We start from the raw sequence: 18,662 nt of genomic DNA on the forward strand, positions 1-18,662 counted from the left end.
GGTAATCTTATTATTTCTTTATCAAGAGTGCCGTAGGCCGGAATGGGTCCAAGTGATAACACCAAGTATCAGGGATATTCTATGCATCTTGATCTGTACCAAGAGAAAAAATGAAGAGACAGTTGACAAGGAATAAGCGCGTCATTTCATATTATTGTCTATTGTCTATTATGTATATTGTTTATTGGAATTCAATTTTGTAATTCATTGAATTTTGTGGCAGTGCCATCTTTATTATCTTTTTGATCTAATTTTACCGTAATCAAACGATATGAAAGCGTGAACTTCACATTTCGATAATCCTCCTCATTCTCTTTGAGGTTTGCGAGTTTTTTTGTGAGCAATCAAAGAATGTACAGATTTATTTTCCTCAAAATGATCAACATGGGTGAGAATAGTATTTGCATGGGAATATTTGTGTGTGAATATAAGCGACTTCTTGAATTCAACCAAACATTTGTCTTTATTATGAGTTGCTTCAACCAAACGAGCTAACATTTCGAACGGATCCTGTGAGCATATCCACACGATGTCTGGAAAAGTAAACACGAATGTATCTTTTTAAACATTTACATAATTGACATGTTTCTTAGATATCTTAAACAGTAAGAACTGGTAATTACACATTAAAAGGTGAGACCTCTACAATCCTTAGCTCGTATTAGTTTTCACTTCTGAGGGTTGTCGTACATGGGGAAGCGACAGCTAGTTAACGGAAAAACAGATTTTACCTAAAACCACCGGATACTTCAATGTTGGCAACTGAAACGCCCTCTTCGTGTTAAATCAGAACTACATGTATACGTTTCATCTGTCCTCCAAAAATCGCCTAGGGTACGTTTCTTGGTGGGTCTAATACTTCATTTTAAATTTTGTATTATTGAGAATTTGAAGTTTTAGTTGTGGTTCCACGATGTTTCCACGGATTTATTGTTGAAATCAAAATATTTTAAAAATGAGACATATCCGTGTTCTCTATTCAATCGCCCTTTATTAATAATGAAATAATGTCAAATGTCAAATATGGATTTGAATTAAATGAAAAGCGTAAAAGAATATTTTGGTATTTTTATGTTTGATCTAGTATATTTTTGGTTTCTTTCTAGTAATTTTTTCAAACAGGCAACATTCAATTTTTGGTTGTGTATATTTTATTTTTGTCACTTATTTGTATATTTAGATTAATTTTATTTTTTTATGTAATGGCTGGAAAACGCAGACCTACAAGTGATTTAAATCATGATAACTGGGATAAAGAAGAGGAACCAGAAGACGCTGGAACCTTCAAAAGGGCTTCAGAGGAAGAATTGAAGAAAAGGGTCATAAAAACTGCAAGAAGAAAGAAACCTATTGTGAATGAGGTGTGTTATTTTGCTCTAGTAGCCAGGAAAGGAGGATCTTACAAATCTTCAACATGTCTTGATATAATACTTGAAGCACCGAACCTATTATCAAATACTAAATAATAACTATTATAATAATGACAACAAGCTCCTCCAGAAAAAAGGATAATGGATAGGCGTTGAAAAGATTGGAATGTCTCAAAATCTAAAAAGTATTAATTTCAATCATGAATTTTTCACTTTGTGAGGTTTGGTGATCCAAATAATATTTTCAAATTTTTTTTATTCATTGTGAAAGGGATCAAACATTTTTTCGTAGATGAACTATTTAGTTTTTTGCCGATGTTTGGGACTTTATTAAATCCGTCATCAGGGCTCTAATGTCATATTTAGTAGAAAAAACTAACAGGTGGACTTACCAAACATTAGTTTATCCATGTTAAAAATATACATAACCATATATAACATACAGCAAAGGTACGAATACAAAGGAAAATAAGGACTAACTACATGAAACTCATACAACCACAGACACATTAAAAATGAATACGCTGTCAAGGGAGACAACTGATTAGAAAGATATCAGAGTACACAGGATGGTGGAAACTTCTTTGTAATTAACTGCTGAGTAATCTGATTTAACAAATTGAAATGAGCACTGTTCGGACCTTCTATGTCTCTTCTAGTGTTAACACTTTTTTGTTTGAAAATGTGGATCATCTCACTAAACAGTTGTTGTTTACCTAATAAAGGTTAAACATATAAAATATTGGGGCTTGCAAAGTCAAAATTGTGGTTGTTTTCTCTTGTGTGTTCAATGAGGGATGTTGGATTGGCAATATTCAACTTTTTTGTATCTCTTTCATGTTCCGATAACCTGTTTTTCTGGTAAACTTTGTTTTTTTTTACCTAATATGAGATTATTAAAAACTATAATAATTTGCATTATGTAATCGAAAACATTTGCAAAAAACTAAATTGTTAATCTACGAACAAATATTTGACTCCTTTCCCAACTAATAAAAAAAATTAAAAAAAAATTGTTTTGACATTGATTACCGATTATGTAAATACGATGACTAAACATAGTTATTCAAACTATAATTGGTTGTCAGTAAAGATATTAATATGATTATGCTGCTTATATTGAAATTATTTCTGAGCACATTTTTTAGTTTTCATGTTTTTCGAAAAGAATTCATGAACTAATGATTCTGGGAAAAAATATCCTTTTTTAATTATTGGGCTGACTGAAAACAAAAATTTTCATATTTTAACTTTTTATTAGTCAGTTTGCGATATCTACAACCCTATTGGATTTTTTGATAAAATAAAATTTACATTCATTTCATCTCCATTGATAGAATCTATGGAATTTATTTTGTCAAACATCTTGAGAACAATCAAACATGGTACATATAAGTTTTCTTCAATATTTTTAGTTGCTCGCATGTCCAGTGTCTACAAAATATTTGAAGTCAATTCAAAACATTATTACAAAAAATGTTCATATGTTTTATATAGAGTTCTTTGAGTTGTATTTAGGTATTTCATAAACAACAAATAATTATCTTGATTTCTTCATTAAGATTCTGATGATTTGTCTAATCAAATATTTATTCCAACAGTAAAGCTATCTACATATTTGAAAATTAAATGCAGTGAGGGAGCCTATACAAATGACGAAGGGAAAGAAAACCTGTGTTACATTTTGTCATTATAGAAAATACCTGAGTTCAACTTTGTTTCTGGTGGTTAATGCAAAAATCATTCAAATGCTAAGTACTGCCAATCAACTTTGGTAGCTTGCCTATGCAAAATCACAATTAAGGAATTAAGTAGAATTATTCCTTCAACAAACACTGCTCGTAAACACAAAAATGCAACATTTTCCTTGACTTGCGTTTCACCAACCAAACTGCATCTTCAGTAGATGAACTAGTCTAGTGGTTGAAATATAGTAGTTAGATAATAATTTTACTCTGATGAATATCTTACCAATTTCCAATATCAAAAGGAAATGGATATTCCTCAAACTTTGGTTTTGATCTAATGCAAATTATTTTATTTTTAGGATGATTCAAACAAAAAGAGTGCCTTTGCTAATTTTACTGCCTTATCAAAACCTCCAGTCCCACCTTCTTCAGCTTTTTCATTTTTATCAACAATCACTAGTGGTAGTAATAATGAAAAAGAGGAAAAAGGCAAATTATCCGATTCAGAGAAAAAGGAAACAGATCAGCATTTGAACAACAAGAACAAAGATAACAAAACAATTGAAAACTCTGATGATAAAAACAATGAAGAAACTTGTGACATGTTGAGTAAGGGCGTAAAAGGAAATGAAAATGATGCTACAGATGATGAAGATAGAACACTGGTCAAAAATATTGAAGAGAATCTAAACAAACAAGCTGATGTTGGTACAGTTGAAAAAAATAATATGGGTAGAGGAGAAATGGGTTCAATGAATTCAGGGGAAGGTGATACAAATGAAAACTCAGGCACACCTCTACACAAAGACAGTGATGCAGATAAGCTGGTTTCTCAAGAAGGGTGTGACAATCAAGAATAAAACTGATAGAGTGAGGGAATCCAAAATATGAAGATCTCAAAACGTAAATAATACCTAGACATATTGATTTGGTTGTGTGTTCAGAAAAGTCCTGTAATATATTTTTTCAATCCCATATATGGCATGTTTGTTTTTATTTGACCTTTTCTGTTAACGAAAGTATAGTTCATTGGAGCGAAGTTTGTAACGAAAAACAATTGACAACCTATTTCGGTTTAGCAGGAAATTCATTCATTTATTTATTCGGTATAAACGGGAGAACCCTAAGTTGAAACGTAAAATATACATGTATAAAATACAAAATTGGTACACTTATTGAAATTATTAAAATAAAAAGCAACTTTAGAAACTAAATGCTAAATAAAACAATTATAGCTAACACCACTGAAAACTGACAAGCATACGAAGCATAAATCTATAGACTGAACACATAATTGACTGCAGACTTTTTGAAGACCTCCAAGGAGTACCTAAGTAAAAAAATCAAGTTCTGATGTATTAGCTTCCCTTAACATTCTTGACATTGGAATGGACTATTAAATCCATAGTTGGAAGAATGTGAGTTCTTAACGAAAACAGCTCTATCATCTCTTGTTATTCTTTACTTGACTCCCAGGCCAACCAAAGAGAGAAGTTCTGGAGTTCAGGGTAATTAATTTCGCCTGACAATAATTCGAACCCAAGCCGAGAATTTCAGATAGAACCCTGCTGTATATTTTTAGACCATTTGATAGAAAATGAAATCCTCTTTTCATCGACGTAACACAGACTATCATTTTATTTCGAAATGTCGCCATAGAACTCATTTTTCTCTGAATTAAATATGTCATCTATGTTAATATTTTTTGGTGAGAAACAACTCGATATTTGCTAAGTTTTCAAAGAAAAAAATAAGAATTAAAATCTTACACTACGAAAATTACATACATCTTGGTACCTCTTGTATTATCAAAGAATGTCATTGATACTATGCAGTTTATTTTTTTGTGCCAGTGAAAAAGTAAAAGTTTCAGAGCTTCCTACTTTATCATATTATAAAGTAGGTTCTACCTTTTATTTAGGATTTTTGAGTGACGTATGAAGTAAATAATGGAATATCAAAAAATTAAGCTAAAGTATCTACAAAAATTTGTGAAAAATTTCAAATACCGTAGATCGGGGTTAAAATGTGCTTGCATAGGTGAAAATAGGCCATTGTGTCTTTCTACAGATATTTGAAATTCGTGCGCTCGTTATGCTCTGGTTATGTGAACCAGTCTTTATTATGATAACTGTACAAGTTTTGCAAACTTGTGGCGCAATTCCGAACTGTGTGGTTCCCGCTATTTGTTGAGAGGTTGGCGTTGATGAATAACGCGTATTTTCTACTTGTTCCAAAAGTCTGTATACTTTTTGGTGGTGAGAAGTTTGTGGAACAAATTGAGACATTCAGGTAGATAATTTCGATTACCCATTCATTTATCATGATAATACCTTAATAACTATTGCATACTAATGCGGTATTCTTCCTGCAAATCGTCACGAAGTATTACAAAGACTGCCCTTGTATACTGTTGAAGCCTTACCTGCTGTAAAATCATTGATTGATGAAATATTTATTGAACACCTTAATTCGAAGAGATAGACCATCACGTCTACAAGGACCACGAAGAAAAGAAGAAGAGTCAACGTTCCTCTAGGAAAAAGTATCACAGCTTCCGACGCATCAACCCGCAAGATATTCATAACTTACCAGTGAGCTTGAATCAACCTTCAATTTCATCAGGACAGACTCATAAGCAACCTAATTTTCCTCAAAGGGTTACAAGACTTGATGACGAATCTGATAGCGAAAATGACAGTACAGGACATGTTTCTTATGCAGAAAGCGATCAAAGTCCCTATTCACCTCAACTGAGCGAACGATCTGATACAGACACGGTAGCCATTGAAATTCCTGACACAAATGTACAGAAAAACAAAGTTAATGCTGGTGAATATGTACTCGTTATGTATACATATTCACTTGTCCTGTATCCGGGACAAGTAAAAGAAGTGGCTGAGCATACCCTTTTGATTTCAGCAATGGAAAAGTGTTGGGGAAATTGAAAGTGGCCCAGAAAACCAGATACGATTTGGTATTCCTATGATGACATTAAACGAAAAATTGACAAGCCATGTCAAATATCTAAGAGAGAAATCTTCAAAGTCCCTGAATTACCGTAACTTGAATATTTTGCTCATTAAAATTTGATTTATTTTGTGTTTGATGTTATTAGCTTGGTTTTTATTTGTGTCAACCTTAAGAGATAGGTACATTTCTCTTCTATTTGTATACAAATTCTTCATAGAATATATGTTTTTTGTACACAACTGTGTAAATTTATTTAGCCCTATATTTATTGAGGAAAACATAAAGGTGAGAACATGCCAGTTGTGTTTCTCTATTGAATATGCATTGAAAACCGATATGGCACATTTTCAACCCAGCTATTGGGGTGACAGGTTTCGGACATGACTAAAATTATTTTTATACTTCCTTGTACTGTAATGCATTCGCAAACTATGCGGCGTTTAATTATCAGTCATATATTTAATTTTTTTCTAACAATATTTTCGCAACAACATATAAAAACATGAAAAAGTCGCACATATGGACCCCATTTTACGGTACTATTTTTTTTTTTAAATTGAGCCAATATCGTTTTTTGTTTCTCATTACTTCAGGTTGTTTGACAATATTTCCATAGATGACGTCATTGCGGCCATATTGAATTTAGAAAAAATGTTCATACGACGTCAATTTGTAATTAATTGGTCATTTGTGTTACATCGTTGAAAACAGAATTTTATATTATATCAAACAGTCTGAAATATAAGGTTTTACTTGAAATTCTTGACTTGGGTTCATTAACTGTACAATGATTTCGTTGTCACTCGATATATCAGTAGGTAGACTTGTCAAAAGTTTACATCATCAGTTTTAACAGTTCTGATTGTGGTCATATAGATACTATTTTTGTGATGCTAGTCAATTACACAAAATTATGATATGGAATTAGAAATAATTTTCGAATAACTGAAGGAATCTTAGAAATGGAAACTCATTTGTATGAAAACTTGATATTTTTGCACTTGATTTAGTGTCAGCATTTACAATCAATTAATATGTCTATCTGGTAAAATCATTCGAGTTTAAGATTCACTGTCTACCCTTGTAGGTCCACTTTTCTTAATTAGGTTCTCCACTTGACTCATTATTAGTTTGATTTGTAATATGTATTTTTGTTCCACACTAACAAATAACGTATCTGTGAGAAGATAATATTTATTATCCGTTCGCCAAATGCAATTCAAACAATTTCAATATTTCAGTGTTTCGATGTATTTTTGCCAACAAAATTGGAGTAATTTCGAAGTTGTCCTTGATGTTCAATATTGCTCCTTTTTCTAGAAGAAATACGGCCAAAGGTATATACCCTGTAATTGCTACAATATGCATGCAGTTCCTGTTGTTGACTTTGTCGGTTGTGTTGACATTGATGCCTTCGTCAATCAGTAAATTGATTATTTCTAGTTGTTTGATCGAATAACAATTCAAGACACATTCTAAAAAAGAAAAAAAATCATAAAATCACACCTGATGAATGATCTTTTTTTTATATACCTAGTCAAAGAAGAACGTGATTTATTCTTTCTAGAAATTTCGAGTCTGAAGCTGGAATTTAACAAAAATTCAAGTTTATAGTCGAATTCCATTAGATTTCACATTCTTTTGAGTTTGAAGTCGACATTTCTTGTTTGAAAATATCACTTAGACACTCTGTGGGTGTCTTGATTTCAATCGAAAAATTTTTACTTATTTTCAGGTGAATTCTGAATCACTTATTCAGTGTGCTGGAATTCTTTACAAGACTCAATTAATAGTTTGTTTTCTCTACCTACAACGGTTGTATTTTTTTAACACATTATCTTAATAGTTTATAACATTATTATAGATATCATGAAAAATAACATCTTGTATTGCTTGAACTAGCTTTCATTACCTATTATGTTATTTTTCGATGTAGGTATATTATAAAATAAAGACTGTTCACGGTGGCTTAATGTGTAGTGAATTTGTCGAAAGTAATAACAGCTATATAGTTAGCTCCGAATGAGCTAGTAAGTACTTGAGAATACGAATAAATAACAAATTAATTTGAAATTCGAAATTTCTTACCTAAAAATAAATCCATGTGTAGACGTCTTTCCAAATTAACATCTGCTCCGCGATGTAAAAGAAATGCAACCATTTTCTGGTCCGGTTTCTCTATACATGCCAGAGATAAAGGTGTATTGTCGAAAATATCTACTGTGTTAATATTTGCCCCTTTTTGTATCAAATTATGAACCAAACTAAACTGTTGAATCCGCACTGCCAAATGCAAAGGGGTTTGCCCGAATGAATTACTTTCGTTGGCACGTTTCATGTGCTGAGACATGGTCGCTATATTTTAAAAAAAGTCGGATGTTATTGTTTCTGTCCCCAAATTAATTAGATTTATTATCTGTTATCTCTTCCGATAGATCATATTGTTTCTTCGTTATCATCTATTACTTTATATTTACTCAACATGTTAGTTTACTGATAATATTTTAACAGACCATGCGGTTTAACTCCGAAGTGTAATACATCGGTATGCATAGCAGACGATAAAGTTATCAGCGAAATTTATCAGTATATGTACAGCTCCAAAGGCGCACGTAAAAGAAATATTCGGTGTGGACTAAAAAAAAAAATGAAACTTTACAGTTTATTACTTGTTGAAATATCCGATAGAAGAACATTTTGAACTTGTAAGCTCTGTAGCCACTTATGGGTTTAATATGGAGGATCAGCGACCATTAAATAATTGGAGTTGAAGAGATACCTATACAAAACAAAAAGGCTACATATTTGTACCTACTCCTGTACCATATTTGTTACTCAATAATTCTGACTTAAAGAATAGAAATTTCGATTTGAAATTCAAAAATTCAATATGAAACTCGAAATTTGGATGAAGTCAGTTATTTACTACATCATATTGAGCAGATATTTTGAACTTGCGTGTGCAATCAGCTGAGAAATTTTTTAAGGACCATCATTCATTGAAAATCAAAAAAATTGAATTGAATTCGTTGAATCCAGAGCCCAAAAACAAAATTATTTTATGAACCTACACCACATAACTTTTTTCGAAGCGTCCTTTGTTTCATCAGTGGTTCTAGACAAGCAATGCTGAACTCAACTGTTCTTAAAGAATAAGCCTGAGTAAGTACTTAGATGAGCAAGTAAGAACCACGCAAGTAAGTCTAACAAAGTATTCGTAGTTCGGCCCATTACCATTAATGAGACCTACAATGGCTTGAGACAGCACTGTCTGGAGTTGAATCACGAATGCTTCGTTTATGGGCTCTGATATCAATTAGTTGTTTTGTAGTGAAAGACAGATGAAAAATCTCATTCGGCGGTTGACGTCTAAGCTTGGCTATGCAACTGACCTCCTTGGGGAGCCTCATTTACCATTGATATTCGAGGATTGACTTTTCTGTCGATCCCATATGGCGTTTTCGTTTGGGGAGATATCATAACGATTTGGTGTTGGGAAAAAACTCCAGTAATCTTCATTACTACACCAAAGGCTCCAAACAGTGCATCATAACCCGCATAATGTATTAATTATATGAATTATATTGGTTTAAATTGAAAATAGAATATTTTTAGGAGTGATCAATTTTTGGGAAAACGCTTTTAGACTTTTTATTTGTCCAACTTTATGAAACGAAAATAAATAATGTTTTTAACCCGAAATTTTGATAAAGCACACCTTAAGGATAATCGAGTTCTATATGTAAGTGAAATTTTACATCAATATAGTTTTTCAAATATTAGTTGTGTGGCGTCACTGTGAATAGGGGAAGGTGGGGAACCGTGCACATTACGAAAAAGTTGAATTTCGCGGTATTTTATAACAAGTGTTGGCAACTAGCCATAGGTATATGTCCTGTGGTCAGCCAGGACTATAAACGGTGACTCTAGCATTTTAGTTGTTTACAATATTTGAATGAATATGTATCAACGTATCTTGTTATTATTTTACGCCTAGACGAATTTAAATGGTAAGTTTTCAATTCTAATTGGATTGTTCTAAAACTGATATCATTTAAAAAAATGCCAATAACTGCGTATATGCATGTATTTTGGTTAAATATAACGAAGTCTTTTTCGCTGTTGTAAGTGATTTGGTTTTACAGAGAAGTTGGTAGTGCCTTCAATATACCAGAATCAACACTAAGAAAAAACTATTACAAAATGAATCTAAAACCAACCGTCTTGGTCGAAAGTCAATAGTCGCCAGTGCGGTTGAAAATGATTTAAAACAATATATTCTCAACCTTGGAAAAGTATTTTATGGGAAAACACCTAAGCATCTTCGACAGTTAACCTTTAAATTCGCCAAAGCCCACAACATAAAACACAACTAAAAAGATACTCGTTCACCTGGTAATGATTGACTGTACGGATATCTAAATAGAAATCTTGAATAACGATCAAGACATCCTGAAGAAAGTAGCCTTACCAGAATTGCAGAATTTAATTTAGAAGAATCTATTATCTTTTTTTCAAACCTAGAAGTGATTTTAAAAAAGAAACCGTTCAAAACTAAACGAATCTTCAATATGGATGTGATAGGCATAATTACCATCCAAAAGAAATTCCCAAAAGTTTACAGTAAAAAAGGAGCAAAAAGAGTAAGAGCTGCTCCTAGAGGCGGACGAGTAGGACGATAAGTGTATTCTGCATGAGTGCTCGGGGTTCTACATTCCACCCATGCTAATATATCCCAAAAAAAATAATGTCTGCTACATTATAAAAAAATGGTCCAGTCGGTGCCATCTACAGTGGGTGGATAAACGAAAAACTTTACTATGATTGGTTACAACATTTTGCAAAACATGTTAAATCCACCAATGAGATGCAGTTTTACTTGTGTTGGATAATCACTCCAGCCATATATCGATACAAACGTATGATTTCTGCGAGACAAATCATATCCATGTAGTGTCTCTGCCACCTCATACTTCGCATCGGTTGCAACCCCTTGATCTCACTTTTTTTACCCATTGAAGAATGCACTTTATACAGAATATGATCTATATCTAACATCCACTTGTCATGGAAACATTACTGAGTACGATATTGAAGAGCTGTTGAAAGTGGCCACCAAGGATAAAGCAGGATCCAGATTTCGTTCCTCAGGAATATTTCCGTTAAACCCCAACAAATTTAGTGCAGAGGATTTTGCTCATGTTCAAGAATTAAGATCACTTGTTGTAGAGGCGGGAGACGAAGCAAAAAACGACTCCGCATTTTCTGAATTAAATCAAGAACTGAATAATGTTTCTGATTCTCCAACTTCTCCAAAAAAATTCAGAGAGTCAAGTTAACTAATGTGCTACAATTATAAAAACGCAATCAATAAAGGAAAATATACTATCGACTTCTAACTTCGAACAAGATTCTTTGCCGTCTACGTCCAAATTAAATAAACATAGGATCTAAACGAACTGTAAAAATAGTTTCTCGTTCTAAGCAATTCTTACGAGTACTCCTATGAAAAGTATATTAAAAGAAGCTGAAGAGAAGAAGAAAAAAAAACAAATTGTTCCTAAAGCAAGTAGAGAAAAGGAACGACCAAGAAAAGTAACTCAAAAACAAAAGTTGAAGTTTCAAAAGTCGAAACACAGGAATTAGTAACACAAACTGGGGGAATAATAACGATGGACTGGAAAAGGCTTATTTTACCATTTCAACTTCCAGTTTCTACAAAAAAAAGATAAATATCAGGAGCCAGAGAAAGTTAACGCAGGCTTATAGACCAATCACCTGAAATTAAAAAAGGAAAAAAGGGAAAACTGGAATCCTCTGAATCTTCCGAAATAACTGATGACATGGGTGACAGTGACGTATGTGATGATGATGAGTTAGATGATATCGAGCTAAGATCCAGCTATGTTCCATCGCCGCAGAAACAACCACTAAATGTTACATGCGGAATTTGTGAGGAACAAGGGAAAACCGAGTTATGGTATAGGTGTGTCATTTGTGGCTTATGGGACCATGCAGCGTGTACCGGTGAAGACTCCCCTAACCGTTAATAAAATCGTTGTAATAATAAATATTTCTCACTATTTCTTGTTGTAATCTACGCGCATGATTTCCCACCCAAAGCGCACCATTACCCCATAGGATGGGGAATTGTGCTCAAATGCACTTTTGTACCTTTGATTTTTTTTGTGGTTAAGGTAACAACTACTTCTCATTCGTTTGTTTAATGTCGTTTTGTGTTGGTGTTGTCTCGAAAATTTGTTGTTTGCAATGTGTTTTTTATTTTTATTTTTCAAATACGTATCTAATATGTCTGATGTTGTTTGAAATAGTATTATCATCAACACGAAAAAACTACTTTTCGAGCCCTGAAGAAGAATTAAATTAAATTCGAAACGTCGGCAAGAATACAATTTTTTTTTAGAAAAAATTGATCCTGTTACCCAACCAACCAACCCCCTTTTTCAAAAACAACTACAGCATTTTTGATGATAGCACTTGATAGAATTGTTATTTTACACATTGTTATTTACACATTTCCTCTGATATTCATCCAGTGGCAGTAGGATCAAACCTCGCTTAGGTGCGTACAATTCTCCCACCTCCCCCTAACTATCTATTTCAATTCCACAACGAATGTTTGGAGTATGTATAGTCGAAGTAAACGATATTGTGCACATTTAAAGTTGGGGGCACTCTCAAAGGTCAAAAAAAACGAATACATAGAAATGTGAACTAGTCCACGTGGACTGTTTGACGGTTCGTATTGGATAATTTTTTACTAACCGAGTTTTATGATTGGCTGAAAAATCATAAAATTAAATTTGAAGTCATGTTACGTTGACGAAAAAAATAGGGGAATGCGAGGATGGTTATCGCCGTCGTGTTCAGTTTAGGAACTGATCGCGATTTGAGTGTTGAATTCAATATGTGGCGTCCTTGGACAAGTACTAATAGTAATAACGAGTGTGATAACAACACAGACATTTTCCAGTGGAGTGATTCCAATAGCGATGGTGAACAATGCGAAAAATAGATACCAGTGAATAACATTCGGATGCATTTGTATATTGAAACACAGAGAGTATGTTTCAATGTATATAAGAATCTACATCTCAAGTTTGGTTTCGTGGGAAACAAACTATCACAAGCAACATCAGATTTGACCGAAATTCCTCTCTCAATCGTACGTAAAATAGTCAAAAACAAACCTTATGAACGCAAGACGCGATGTGATACAGGATCACCAAAACCTTTAGATGTTCATCTGATAAAATCATTGCAAATAACAATATACGACTGTTACCAAAGCAATGAGATTCCTACAACTGATATCGTAAGGAAGAAATTGAATATTTCCGGGCATAACGGAATAACGAAAAATCTAAATTAGTATTTAGATTTAAAATAATAAACAAACGTCAAGCAGTTTTGGAAAGCAAAAGAATGATGGAATTGCGTAACAAACACTTAGAACAAATAACTAAATATAGGCAAGAACAACGGCAAAATTTCTATTAGGACGAAACTTGCTATGACACTCACGACACAGTTACGAAAGGGTCGATTGATGGTTAGACAATGTGTACGCCTAATATGCCTGAAAACAAAGGATCGCGACTAATCATTGTGCATTGCGGATGATGCAAAGGATGGGTTCCAAATTCTTTGAAATTATGTGGAAAAAAACTTGAGGACTGCAATGTTGACTATCATAAGAACTTGGAAGATAATATTTTCGAGGAATGGTTTGAAAACAAGTTGATCCCAAATTTGGATGCAAATAGTGTAATAGTTCTTGACAACGCTTCCTATCATTCGCGACAGCTCATCAAAGTACCGAATAAAAATTCGAGGAAAGATGAAATACAAAGTTTTTAATGGATAACAATATTTGTATTTTGAAGATTACTATACCAAAAACCAACTACTTGAAGTTTTACAGACAAAACCATTTGAAAAAGTGTATACCATTGAGAGTATTACGGAAAAGTATATGGACACACTATACTGAGACTTCCCCCATATTTTTGTGTTTTTAATCAAATCGAGTTGATTTGGGAAAAATTGAAACAAAGCATCAGGCCCTACGCTCCGGGGGATATTGAATCCGTTGTGGGGAACGAGAAGAGCCGAATTCATTGGAACTACTCAATCCCCACCCCCAGGCTCATAAAGCTAATAAGCCTGATGTAGTTCTCCTCGTCCACCACTACGGTTTGAAAAAATAATAATAATATGTCTAATACGTTAAGATGTAAATTTATTTTTGATAATTGAATATAAATATGTTCGATACTAATGATGAAAGAAAACAACTGTTGGAGGTTTTTGCATAATTTATTAATACAACATACATACGTACATTTATTGAATATATTGCATATATTATACCGACTGACTTCCATTATATTATCTCAGAAAATATATACCAATTTGTAACCTATAATTGAATGAATAATCGATTTGGGAACAATATTATATTAAGGATGGAAAGGGGCACCAAATGGGTCGTGTATATTGATATGGCAGTATTTTTTTTTACAAAATTAAGCGATGGTATACTGGAAGATTAGGTTCTCGCTGGTTACTCAGCAGCTGAGAAAGGGTATAAAAATCGTTTTTGTTCGGACCATTAATGTATCTCAATTCGTGAGTTGGATCTACGTTTCTCTTCTTCGCAACCTGGGAAAAAAGAACAAAAAAATAATGAAGGAAAAATCAAGGAGTGACACAATGACAAATTCAAAAATCAATCATTATAGTCATTTGAATGGGCATGTAATAAAATAAAATTACCCGAGTATACCTATTTTACGTAAAACTAATAATCAACTTCAACATTAGAAAAACAGGTTTACTGAAATGGGAAATATTCAATGAAGATTTCCAAGCATTTCAAAAGATTGTGTTTCAAACCTCTCTCTTCTAAATTAACGTATGCTCCTCTGACTCATGCCTCTCCCCATTCAAGAAACTATACTTTGCTCTTTTATTTTTGGGAAAAGGTCCTCCCCGTTTGGCGTATACAGTGTCATCCCCAAAGTATGCACCATATGCGAAACTCATTTATTAAGGGTTTTTCGACAAAGTTATTCCTGATAAAAATTTGTGCATCCTCTAAAAGTAAACATGCACTAACAAAATACATTAAAACACACATAATATACGAGGAGCCTTCAAATATTTGATTTTGAGACAGGAGTAAAGTACTCTTATTTTGAAAAATCTCGGGAAATGTTAATTAAAAAAGTTGTTCAGCATTGGAAAATACATCTAGATTTGAAGTCATGGCCATCCAAGTGAAGTTTTATTTTTTTTAATGGGGACTACGAAAAAAAATTGCTAAAACGATAAATACGACGTTTTAAGAGCCTATAATTTTACAAATTACACAACTATGGTGATGACCACGGTCAATTTTTTTGAAGAGTTGAATAATTTTCCAAGTTTTTGGTGCGAAGTAATTTTTATTTTTTGTTAACACCAATAATTACTCAAAATTATACATTATTGTAACAAGAACTTAATATTCATTCACAAATCACAAAACATAAAAATGAAATAGGTATTCCGGAACAAATTCATTCATTTTCTGTAGATTTTCTTATCCAAAATAAGTGTTTTAAGTTGGCTTTGAAACCAAACATATGTTCGACATCAAGTACGTGACACACTGTTGCCACAGCTACCCCGTACGGGGTAGTTCTACCCCTCTTGAACTTAATTTCACCCTCTCGCTCCCCTCAAGTGAATCTACCCCGCTCAGATATAAAGAAAAAGAATGTAAAATGAAAATTGAAAAAATTAACAAATATTTGAGGTTTGATTTTGAATCTACCGCGTTACACGAGCCGAGTACCCGTGGCAAAGTTGGCGTAGACTGAGTGTCTGGCACCGCTGGCGGTGGTTCCTTGGGTTGTGTCTTACAACCCAATTTTACACCGATAGTTCCGATATTCTGTGACTGAGTACTGAGTTACACTACAATGCTCTTCTGCTCTTCCAATGATACCGAGTGACGTGATCATGCTCTGTGCGTGTGAAATGTTATTTGATGTTTGTGACATGACATTCGACATTTTTAGTTAAAGTTGAGAATGTAAATATGGAAATGTTTATATTATGTGCAATATCAGTCTGTGATATAAATGTAGGTATATGTATAGTCGAAGTAACCGATATTGTGCACTCTTAAAGTTGTCGGCACTCTCAAAGACCAAAAAAACCAACACATAGAAATGAACCGGCAGCAAACTAGTCCACGTGGACTGTAGAGACTTGGCGGTTCGTATTGGATAATTTTTACTAACCGAGTTTTGTGATTGGCTGAAGAGTCATAAAATTAAATTAGAAGTCATATGTTACGCTGACGAATAGAAATCTGGGAAAGCGGCCTTTGGTTATCGCCGTCGTGTTCAGTTCAGGAACTGATCGCGATTTGAGTGTGGAAATTCGATGTTGGTGCAGTTATAATTACCTGAAATTTTGGTTATCTGTTCAAAATGTGGCGTCCTTGGACGAATACTAATAGTAATAACGAGTGTGATAACAACGTAGACTTTTTCCAGGGTAGTGATTTCAATAGCGATGGTGAACAATGCGAAAAAGAGATACCAGTGAATAAGATTCGGATGCATTTGAATATTAAAACACAGAAAGTATGTTTTAATGTAAATATATAAGAATATACATCTCAAGTTTGGTTTCGAGGGAAAGAAACTTTTACAAGTAACATCAGATTTGACAGAAATTCCGTTCTCAACTCTACGTAAAATGTTACAGTTCGATAACCTCTTACATCAGCAGGATATTGTTCGATGACCCGAAGACGACATCAATTATTTTGCTGATATCTGCAAAGTCGGCAATAATTTATATATAAATAAGTGCAATTGATTTGTAATAGCCAGTACTTATATTTCATAGTTATTAGTTGTTACTCTGTTCAAATAAAAAGTTTTTAAAAACCCTTTTGTGTGAACGAGAAATATAATTCGTGATGTGATACAGGATTACCAAAACCTTTAGATGTTCATCTAATTAAATCATTGAAAAAAACAATGTACGACTGGTACAAAAGCAATGAGATTCCTACAACAGAAATCATAAGGAAGAAATAGAATACTTCCGGCCATAACGCGAGCTGCTGTGACAAAACTCTTCAGAATTGGATAAAAAAACTAGGATTTAGATTTAAAATAATAAACAAACGTCAAACAGTTATGGAAACCAGAAGAATAGTGGAATTGCGTAACAAATACTCAGAACAAATAACTAAATATAGACAAGAACAACGGCCAATTTTCTTTTTGGATGAAACTTGGTATAACACTCACGACACAGTTACGAAAGGTTGGACTGATGGTTCGAGAATGTGTACACCTAACAAGCCTGCAAACAAAGGATCGCGACTAATCATTGTTCATTGCGGAGGAAGTAAAGGATGGGTTCCGAATTCTTTGAAGTGATATGAAGAAAAACTTGAGGACTGCAATGTTGACTATCATAAGACCATGGAAGCTAATATTTTCGAGGAATGGTTTGGAAACACATTGATCCCAAATTTGGATTCGATGACATGTGACTTATGTTTTTGATTGATTGATTGATCATTGAACAAAGAACGACAATCCTAGGTATACGTCAATGCATCACTGTGATTGGTATCAATAAGTGAATGTGGATACACCCCGGTTCTGACCCGCTCCCTTACAGAAATCTACCTCGATGAAAAGATAGCTTGTGGCAACACTGACGTGACATATTTGCTAAATATTCATTATGTAGTTATTGTTACTGCTTTTTTTGTTAACATTTTATAATGAGTAATATTTAAATAACATCAATATGCTCACAAAGGAAGAAAAAGTTGAGATTATATTGTTGTGTGGGGAAAATACTCCAAGCAGACAAGTTACAGACATTTTTAATGCTAGACATCCTAATCACAATGTAAATCACACTACAGTTACCCTTATTTTGAATAAATTTAAAGAAACAGGCAGTATTAATAACAATTTCAAAAACCTCACACAGAGAAGTGAAAGAGGAAGTGTGTTTAAGTGTTATTGAAAATAGTAAGACATCGATTAAACAAATAACAACTTCTCTTGATGTAACTATTACTAACTACTGTACAAAAATTTTCAAGAAAAAATAAATTCAAAGCTTCCAAACCAAAATTATAAACGCATGGTTTCTAATAAATATTTTACGGACTGATGAAGCAACATTTACAACTAATGGAATAGTAAGTTCACAGAACTGTAGATGGTGGGCTTTAGAAAACCTTCATTTCACCATAGAGTACAAGGGCCAATACTCATTTAAGGTAAATGTCTTATGTGGACTGTTAAATAATAATGTGATTGGTCCCTTTTTCATTGATGGAAACCTTAATGCCAACCGATATTTTCAATTTTTACAACAAGACTTATTACCAATTTCAAATCAAATGCCGCGTAGACAAAGAGAAAGAATTTGATATCAGTTAGATGGAGCTAGTGTTCACTATAGTGTAGCAATACGACAATTTTTAAATGATGATTTAATCCCAATGAATTTCTTCTTACGGGGTTTATTGAAGAACGAAGTTTACAAACATCGTCTTTTTAAGGATAGATAACAT

At 33.2% G+C, this 18,662-nt stretch overlaps 3 protein-coding genes across 5 annotated transcripts in view; 1 reads left to right on the forward strand and 2 right to left on the reverse strand.

Annotated features, from left to right (window-relative positions):
• The first annotated feature begins 756 nt into the window (after positions 1-756).
• On the forward strand, positions 757-4,035 carry LOC111506662 (uncharacterized). 3 transcript variants are annotated; one of them, XM_023161791.2, is made up of 3 exons: positions 757-834; positions 1,220-1,361; positions 3,418-4,035. In XM_023161791.2, the coding sequence occupies exons 1-3, from the start codon at positions 797-799 to the stop codon at positions 3,916-3,918; spliced, it is 681 nt and encodes a 226-aa protein (XP_023017559.2). In that variant the 5' UTR covers positions 757-796; the 3' UTR covers positions 3,919-4,035. The 3 variants fall into 3 exon arrangements, with proteins under 3 accessions (XP_023017559.2, XP_023017562.2, XP_023017561.2); XM_023161794.2 differs by lacking the exon at positions 757-834 and adding an exon at positions 1,000-1,139 and having other exon boundaries at positions 1,181-1,361; XM_023161793.2 differs by lacking the exon at positions 757-834 and having other exon boundaries at positions 1,084-1,361.
• A 3,172-nt stretch (positions 4,036-7,207) lies between these two features.
• LOC111506661 (nuclear factor NF-kappa-B p105 subunit) lies at positions 7,208-8,583 on the reverse strand. Its single transcript, XM_023161790.2, has 2 exons — positions 8,120-8,583; positions 7,208-7,506 (listed from the first exon to the last, which is right to left on the reverse strand). The coding sequence occupies exons 1-2, from the start codon at positions 8,379-8,381 to the stop codon at positions 7,229-7,231; spliced, it is 540 nt and encodes a 179-aa protein (XP_023017558.2). The 5' UTR covers positions 8,382-8,583; the 3' UTR covers positions 7,208-7,228.
• Positions 8,584-14,352: 5,769 nt separating this feature from the next.
• The window catches only part of LOC111506660 (uncharacterized), a 62,388-nt gene continuing 58,078 nt past the window's right edge, over positions 14,353-18,662 (reverse strand). The window contains exon 6 of the mRNA XM_074175945.1: positions 14,353-14,716. Coding sequence (XP_074032046.1) covers positions 14,573-14,716 — 144 coding nt within the window. The 3' untranslated portion in view covers positions 14,353-14,572. The remainder of the gene's footprint in view (positions 14,717-18,662) is intronic.

This window comes from Leptinotarsa decemlineata, unplaced genomic scaffold, assembly GCF_025532065.1.
Source record: "Leptinotarsa decemlineata unplaced genomic scaffold, Ldec_3_MD MMD2_tig00001393_RagTag_RagTag, whole genome shotgun sequence".
NCBI lineage: Eukaryota > Metazoa > Arthropoda > Insecta > Coleoptera > Chrysomelidae > Leptinotarsa > Leptinotarsa decemlineata.

Excerpts from the sequence above, each read along its gene's own strand:
- LOC111506661 (XM_023161790.2), bottom strand. The coding sequence starts at position 8,381 with ATGTCTCAGCACATGAAACGTGCCAACGAAAGTAATTCATTCGGGCAA. Across the intron at positions 7,507-8,119 it reads ACACATGGATTTATTTTTAG|AATGTGTCTTGAATTGTTAT; the intron begins GTAAGAAATTTC and ends TTTCTTTTTTAG.
- LOC111506662 (XM_023161791.2), top strand. The coding sequence starts at position 797 with ATGTATACGTTTCATCTGTCCTCCAAAAATCGCCTAGG. Across the intron at positions 835-1,219 it reads TCCTCCAAAAATCGCCTAGG|ACCTACAAGTGATTTAAATC; the intron begins GTACGTTTCTTG and ends TGGAAAACGCAG. Across the intron at positions 1,362-3,417 it reads AGAAACCTATTGTGAATGAG|GATGATTCAAACAAAAAGAG; the intron begins GTGTGTTATTTT and ends TTTTATTTTTAG.